Source organism: Marmota marmota, unplaced genomic scaffold, assembly GCF_001458135.2.
Source record: "Marmota marmota marmota unplaced genomic scaffold, marMar, whole genome shotgun sequence".
Classification (NCBI taxonomy): Eukaryota; Metazoa; Chordata; class Mammalia; order Rodentia; family Sciuridae; genus Marmota; species Marmota marmota.
The window spans coordinates 655198-663848 of NW_025999899.1; the positions used below are offsets into that span (position 1 = coordinate 655198).

The following is an 8651-nucleotide window of genomic DNA, read 5'->3' on the forward strand; positions in this document are numbered from 1 at the left end:
TTCCTATGAAATATTTATTTTACATGAGGCTCCACATTTCAATTGTACCCGTTCCTCAGATTATTAGACTAATTTTCTCTCAGTTTTGGTCCTCCTGGAGTTTAGTCTGTTCCCTTCACTACACCAGATTGACCCTCTTGGAGATTCATCATTCTACAGGCTTCTAGCAGACTCTGGATACCCCTTGAGATGATACATGGCTATGCCCACTTCACACTGCAATACTTGTTTAAATGGCTCCAGGGACTGGCATCCTAAATATTCTTGGATTTCTCAACTATGCCACTGTGGATACTTGGGGCCAGATAATTCTTTGTGTGTGTGGGCTGTGTGCTAAGATATTAGCAAACCTGCCCCTGGTCACTAGAGGCCAGTAGTTTGTCCTCCCAGTTGTGAAAACCAAAGTGTCCCCATGCATTACTAAACTGTCCCCTAGGAAGAGGGCAAAATGATCCTAACTGAGGACCACAGACTCCCTCCTTGCATCTCATAAATACCTCTATTATGGAAAGGTATGAGGTTGTGTTGCTCCTTGTCTTCATTGTCCCACTTGGCAGTTTTCTTATCTGATGACTTATGTAAACTAATATACACTCTACCAGCAGGTCAGAGTATAAGAAATATTTGATGATTGAGTCTGATTGCACAGTCAGGGCCTATACAATTAAGCACGATATAATTGCCAATTTCAATTGCCTAATTTGACTGGCTTCTTTCTAGAGTTCTATTTAGACTCTCCAAATCTCAAATAAACTGTTCTGGCTAAAGAAAAAAACTTTTCTCTTTATCATCTGATCTTTCAAAAAGTCATCTAAATCTTCTGACACTGTCTGGTTCTATTCTCAGTACACGCTCTTCTCCTGACTCTTTGCTCTTTTTGATTTTCTGACACTACTCATAAGTCTCCAGTCTTTTTCTTGGGAACAGGGGCTTAGCTCTGGTGTCCTACCTTCAGCTATTGTGTGTGTATGTGTTTTGGATGGGGGAGAGTGCTGGGGATTGGACCCAGGATCTGAGCTCTGATTGAAAGTTTTCCCACATTCTCTATATTCATATGGTTTCTCTCCTATATGAGTTTCCTGATATGACAAAATTGGAGGCAAGTAGGCAAGAGCTCTACTACTGAGCTATACCTACAGCTGTCCAGTCATTTCTATTATCTTTTTGTTTCATATAAATTAGTGGATTATCCTAATTAGCATTATGACATATGCATGAGCATATTTTTTGTAAGAAAGAAGGGGGATACATATAAAATATGTACATAAAGATCCCAAAGAAAGATTTAATTACTCTATAAAGTACTTAAAACAGATTTATATCATCTCTGAACTAGGTGAGATTGAAACAACTCCTTCCACAAAGAATTTAGTTTTGGGGTTGCTGCCACAGTAATTTCTAATGATTTTAATGTTAGGAAATCCCCTAACACATTCTTGGGTAGTTATACCCTTAGGACCATACTCCAGTGTCATCATGGAGGTAGAAAAAGCCTATTTAAAAAAAATTTATTCTTTAGTTGTAGTTGGACACAACACCTTTATTTCACTTGTTTGTTTTTATGTGGTGCTGAAGATCAAACCCAGGGTCTCACACCTGCGAGGCGAGCGCTCTACTGCTGAGCCACAACCCCAGCCCAGAAAAAGGCTATTATGCCCAAGAACTTTTAGCTTTTCCACTTGATTACACTTGTATGTTTTTTACTCAATAGGATTTTTAATTGTTTTCTGCTTTCAGAATTTTTTCCCAATAATTAAAAAAAAATTCTCTATAGTTTTTCCACATTCAGTACATTCATAAGGTTTTTCTTCCTTATGTTTGCTAAGATGTAGTCCCCAACTAAACTTTTCCTACATTCATTAGGTTTCTCTTACCTGTTAGAATAAGTCCTATTTTAAGACTCTCATAGTCCCCAAATTTCTTTCCAGTATGAAGTTTCTGATGTTTCAGAAAAGCTGCACGCCCACTGAAGGTCTTCCCACAGTGGCTACATTCAAAAGGTTTCTCCCCAGTGTGAATTCTCTGATGACTAATAAGGTGTGAATTCTGACTGAAGGCTTTCCCACATTCAGGGCACTTGTAGGGCTTCTCTCCAGTGTGAACACGATGGTGTTTAATAAGATCTGAGCTGCCCCTAAAGGATTTTCCACATTTATTGCATACATAAGGTTTTTCTCCACTATGAACTCTATGATGTCTCATCAGATCTGAGCTCTGATTGAAAGTTTTCCCACATTCTCTACATTCATATGGTTTCTCTCCTGTATGAGTTTCCTGATATCTGACAAGGTTGGAGCTACCTCTGTAAGTTCTACTACCCTGATTACACTGTGAAGTGTTTTCCTCTTGGTGAATTCTCTGCACTTCCCTAAGTTCCTCATCCTTGCTGAAGACTTTTCACATTCTTCAAGTTTGTCTCCAGTATGAAGTCTCTTATGTTTTAGAAAGGCTGTGCGCCAAATGAAGGCTTTTCCACATTCTTTACATTCATAGGGCCTCTCACCATTGTGGACTCTCTGATGTTGAATAAGGAGGGACCGCTGTCTGAAGGCTTTCCCACATTCACAGCATTCATAGGGTTTCTCTCCTGTATGAATTTTTTGGTGTGTAACCAGGTGTGACCTCTGGCTAAAGCCTTTCCCACATTCACTGCATTCATAGGGCTTCTCTCCTGTATGAATTATCCAATGCCGAATTAGATCTGAACTTGCCCGGAAAGTTTTTCCACATTCAGTACATTCATAAGATTTTTCTTCCTTATGTTTGCTAAGGTCCAAGTCAGAAGTGGAAGCTTTTTCACATTCAAGTTTCTTTCCAGTATGTAGTCTCTGATGTTTAAGAAAAGCTCTGCGTCCAGTGAAAGATTTCCCACATTCTTGACATGCATAGGGTTTTTCTCCACTGTGGAGTCTCTGGTGTTCAGTAAGGCGAGAACGCTGCCTGAAGGCTTTTTCACATCCATTACACTTGAAGGGTTTCTCTCCAGTATGAATTCTCTGATGTGTAACTAGGTGTGAACTCTGACTGAACGTTTGTCCACAGTGGTAACACTCATAGGGTTTCTCACCAGTGTGAATTCTATGATGTATAATAAGATCTGAGCTTTGATTGAAGGTTTTCCCACATTCATTGCACATATAGGGTTTCCCTCCATAGTGGATTTTCAGGTGTAGGAGAAGGTTTGAATTTCCCTTAAAGGCCTTTCCACACTCTTTACATTCATAGCTATTTTTGCCACTGTGAATTCTTTTATGTCTAACCAGATTAGAGCTCTGGTTGAAGTCTTTTCCACATTCATGACATATGTATGGTTTCTTTCTGGTATGGATTCTCTGATGTATAGTAAGATTTGAACTCTGATTAAAGTCTTTTCCACATTCATTACATACATATGGTTTCTTCCTCATGTGAATTCTCTGATGTATGATCATGTTTGAACCCTGGTTAAAGATTTTTCCACATTCCTTACATTCATAGGTCTTGTTTATGTTATGAACTTCCTGATGTTCAGTCAGTCTTGACTTCTGTTTGAAGGTTTGGACACAGACCTCATATCTATGGGATCTTTTTTTTTTTTTAATCTTTTTTTTTTTTTAAGAGAGAGTGAGTGAGGGAGAGAGAGAGATAGAATTTTAATATTTATTTTTTGGTTTTCGGCAGACACAACATCTTCATTTGTATGTGGTGCTGAGGATCGAACCCGGGCCGCACGCATGCCAGGCGAGCGCGCTACCGCTTGAGCCACATCCCCAGCCCCTCAATGGGATCTTTCTCCTGCAGAAAGTATTTTTTCTCCATGACATCCATGGCCTTGGTCTCCTGCTATGTATTTTTTGGGGATGAGATTCACTTCCTTGATAACTCTCTCTTGGGATGGGAGATGTCTCACTGCATCTTCCAAGGGGTTTATCCAGTGCCTCAATATCTGGTCCTCAGGATCACGGGTATTTTCTAACTCACATTCCTGGGAGGTGAGCCTTTGAAGTCTTTCTGGTGAAGCTCTTACTGAATCTTTTTCTTCCGATATTTCCATCTTTGATTTCCACTGTTTCACCTTATTTCTGGTCTCAGAATCTGAAATGATAAGCATATCATTCTATATTCTTATAAAAAAATCACCCTTATCTGTCGTGGAAGGTGTAAGAGACAGAAATAAAAGAATTTAAAAGACAATGCTTTCTCCCACCAGAGCTGAGTCACACCTTATTTGAAAGACCCTGACTGTCACAGAAACACAAACCCTGTTGGTGGAGATTTGCCAGGGTATATTGGGAGCTGGTCTTAGGGGGTGGCCTGAAGGGTGGTAGAAAAAATACATGACAGGAGGCTGGCAGTCTAGAACTGGTCCAGAGGAAGTGGTCTGTAGAATGAGGAGGAACTCACTGGATGGTATAGCCAGACCACAACTGGTTTACAGCAGCCCATTAGAGTAATTGCCAGCAGGAGTCTTAAAAGTTAATCTGTTGGCAGCATATCAATCAATCAATCAATATATATATTTTAAAGCACACTGGTACCAGGGAGAGGTTCTTTTCTCTTCCTGTAGGTATTCACTGCCCCTTCAGTATTCTCTATTGACTATATCTTGGGTCATCTGGCAAAGGAGAAATGTTTATAAGGTTCATACCAAGTAACACAAGCAAAGCAAAGACAGGTGGATTTGAAGTTGAGAGGCAATACATTAATAAATGGAATACTACCCATTCATCTCACTATATCATGACAATATGAAACAATGCCTCAAAATGAAAACATATGGTTATCATTTCAATAGAAATTGAGTCTCCTTTTCTTAGACTTGGCATTTTTCTTTCTGGCATTATGATAGAATTGCTTCCTTTTGGATGACAATTTTATATCCTCCTGCAATTTGGTGACCGATTAACTTATTGCTTTTGAGTGTCTATATTATCAAATCCTGATCTCACCCAGTCACAAAATATAGTTCTAAGTTTCTTGGAGAGTCACTTCAGTTTGATCCTGCTGATTTGAACTCTCTAGTCCTTAATCTTAAAATGAATTAGAAGCAACATGGCAGTGATTAAGAGCATGGACTGTAGGGCAAGTTGCTTTGGTTAGACTGCTGGATCCACCACTGGCTGACTGTGACCCCAGGAAATTCACTGGACCTCTCGGTGTCTCAGTTTCCTTACCCATAAAATAGAATACTAGTACTTACCTCACAGAGTTGTTAAGAGAACTAAATGTATGTAATAACTGGTTAAGTATCCCTAATCTGAAAATACAGAATCTGAAGTGCTATAAAATCCAAAACTTTTTGAAGCCTGACAGGATACCACAAGTGGAAAATTCCACACCTGACCTCATACAATAGGCTGAAATCAAAACATAGGTACACTGGAAATACTGCATAAAATTATCTTATACTTTTGTATAAGTGTATATGAAATATAAATGAATTTGGTGTTTAGACTTGGTCCCCATCCCCAACCTATCTCATTGTGTACATGCAGATATTCCAAATCTAAAAAATCCCCAAGTCATAAACACAGAAGTGTCCTAAACATTTTGCATAGGGATACTCAACCTGTACATATAAAACATTTAGAATAATACTTGACATATAGAAAACTATATAAGTGCCAGCTGTTGTTATTGCTGCTACAATTACTATCATTATTATTTGCAGTACATTGAACACAGGGCTTTTTTTGGGAGGGTGGTACTGGGGAAACCAAGGGCATTATGCACCCAAGACAAATGCACTACCACTGAACTACATTCCCAGCCCCAAATCTAGGGCTTTGCATATTCTGGGCAAGTTTTCCACCAATAAGCTTTAACCCTAGCCCACTACTATTTATTAATCTTTACCCTTTAAGCCCAAGAATTATCATTAAGCAATGTGCCCCTACCATAAATCTCCATATTCAGCCTGGATTTCCTTAAAGGGACAATAAAATCAGTAACTGCAAAGAATTGGTTTTGTCATAATTTTCTCTTATAGTACCTTTTTTTGATATATACTGTGTGGAATTCAATATATATCAGAAACAGATTATTATTTAAAAGATGGTAAAGGCCTTTCTCAAAACCCACTGAAAATAATTAAAACAACAACTGAGATAAATTCTGCCTTCAATAAAAGGGCTGTACACAAGTGTTTCCCAAAGTACCATATCCCAAAGGCACACTGAGTGAGCTCTAAATGGAGATATATAGACACTGGGTGAGGGGAAGTTCACAGAGAATATAGGGATTGTCTCCATGGAGATCTACTTTGCCCTATCAGAGCGTCATGGGACAGAATGCTCAAGAAGATACCATTTCTGGCAGTAACTTTTATCATGTTCTATAGCTAAGGAACACTGTCAGAGGTAAAGAAGCAGATAGAGTGGCTGTCAAGTTTTATTACAAAAATGTGATCTAGAGGGCTTCTTATTATGTCATATTGATTTCTTGGAAACTAAAACCTGGAGGGAGACATACCTCTAGATTAGATGAGAGGGTTTTGTGGCAGCAAATCCACATGTAGGCTTTGACATGCCCTAGCTCAATTTCCTCTGCCTCTTCTCACAGTACTTTTTTTAAAAATATTTTTTAGTTGTAGACAGACATGATAACTTTATTTTGTTTATTTTCTTATGTGGTGCTGAGGACCGAACCCAGTGCCTCACATGTGCTAGGCAAGAGGTCTACCTCTGAGCCACAACCCCAGCCCTCATATTATTTTTTAATAGAGAGCCTCTCATTCATAGTTGAATAATAGTAAGATAAACCTGTGGGATAAATATTTAAAAATAGTTCTTTGTTTTCTTTTTTCATTTTAAGAAAGGAATATGAGGACTGGGGATGTGGCTCAAGTGGTAGCGCTCAAGGCACTGGGTTCAATCCTCAGCACCACATAAAAATAAAATAAAGATATTGTGTCCACCTAAAGCTAAAAAATAAATATTTTTTAAAAAGAAAGGAATATGAATAACCAGCAGATCAGAAGCATACATCTATGAGGAATACCAAAGGAATTAATAGGAAGTATTCAGCAGAGAATTCTCCATTATCTTAAAGAAATTATAGACATAAATCATTATTTAAATACAAGCCTGATGTGCACACACATAATCCCAGCTACTCAGGAGATTGAGTGAGAAGATCACAAGTTCAGGGCCAGCCCAGGCCACTTTGCAAGACCTTCTTTCAAAATAAAAATATAAAGGGCTAGGAATGTAGCTCAGTGATAGAGGGTCCTCGGGTTCAATCCCCAGTACTACAAACAAACAAACAAAAACTTAAAGAAGAGACATAAGGGTTTAAAACATATTACAGAACATCCGGGGATGCTGCTGCAGGAGCTCAGCTAAGTCCTTCCTCAACGCTGAGGATCCTCCTGACCGGCTGCACGTACTTGGAGAAGACAGTGACTCTGCCAGCGCGTAGGGAGGGGAGAGAGGCATCCTCAAAGAGATCAGCTGCAATGTTATGCAACATTCTGAGAATAAATCAACAAGTAAAGGCATTCTATCAGCTTCTCAGGAACTTCCACTCCTCCCTCAGGATAGGTCCCATAGCATATATGACATGCAAATAATATTAAATCCATAAGATATCATTAAGGACTATTATCCTTAAAATGATAAATAAATGGAGGAGATCCAACATGGCGGCGGGTGCGGACAGATCAAGTCTCTGACCTCTTCAGCTGCGCGGACATAGGGAGTCGTAAACCGTCTAAATGCTGTTTGCTCAGGATCACTAGGCAATGCTGAGCTGACATGGATCTGGGGCGAACAGTCTGGGCCTCTCAGAACACACACAGAGCCCGGATCAGCTGAATTCAAGCTCCTGTTCGCCTGCTTCTCACAGACCAATTGCTGTGACTCAGCACTAAACAATCCCGCTGAAACAACTGGTCGGCCCTTCTGCACCTACGGAGGTAAATGCCAACCGAACCTTCATAGGCAGTGGCCACAGGATTGATACGGGGCTTGGGAGAGCCAGTCAGGACCCACCTGTTGCATTGGTCACCCGGCAAAGGGAAACGAACTGTCGCCATTTGCATGGGATACCACCATGGCAGAGAACTGACGTTACCAGAATGCGGTGGAGGAGATAACTTCATTGAAACCAGCGGCGACAGGTGTGTAACCCCCTAGCCTTCCCTCTCCACACAGAGGGGAAACCTTAAGGGCCCCTCCCAGCTCTCCCATGAGCGCGATAGCCAGACCGAGGGAATCAGGAGTGGCACCGGACCCGCGGTGCGGAACTCCCGGCTACCGCTCCCACCAGTGCTGACAACTGAGGTCTCTTGCACCAGCTACCGGGGGCGTGGCTACCGGAGGGCAAGCAAATTTCGCTGAGCATTCTCAGCACCAAGCTCTACAAACTTAGGGTCTAAGGGAATGGCAAACAGGGAGAGTGTGCCCAGTCGTTCATGAAAACAGGGCTCCCAGGAGTAGCAGACCTGGCGTGTAGCCAGTATTTTGGTGAGCGACAACGGTGAGCAGGGCCTGGCTTGAGGAAAAGTGGGGAAGTGACTAGACACAAGAGAAGGCCCTAGGCACTCAGGATTGGAGACCCACCCAGTCTGGGAGGAGGAGCTGCTGCACAGTGATTGGTTCCCGTGTACTGAGAGGAGAAGCTTGGCCCGGTGGGCACAGCTCCACCTACTGGAAGAGAAGTTAATCAAACTC

At 40.9% G+C, this 8651-nt stretch overlaps 1 protein-coding gene across 1 annotated transcript in view; it reads right to left on the reverse strand.

Moving 5' to 3' along the window:
• Positions 1 to 1696: 1696 nt before the first annotated feature.
• Znf594 (zinc finger protein 594) overlaps positions 1697 to 8651 on the reverse strand; it is a 22008-nt gene continuing 15053 nt past the window's right edge. Inside the window, 4 exon segments of the mRNA XM_048798361.1 lie at positions 1697 to 2393; positions 2396 to 3564; positions 3768 to 4074; positions 7367 to 7450. Coding sequence (XP_048654318.1) covers positions 1840 to 2393; positions 2396 to 3564; positions 3768 to 4074; positions 7367 to 7415 — 2079 coding nt within the window. The 5' untranslated portion in view covers positions 7416 to 7450 and the 3' untranslated portion in view covers positions 1697 to 1839.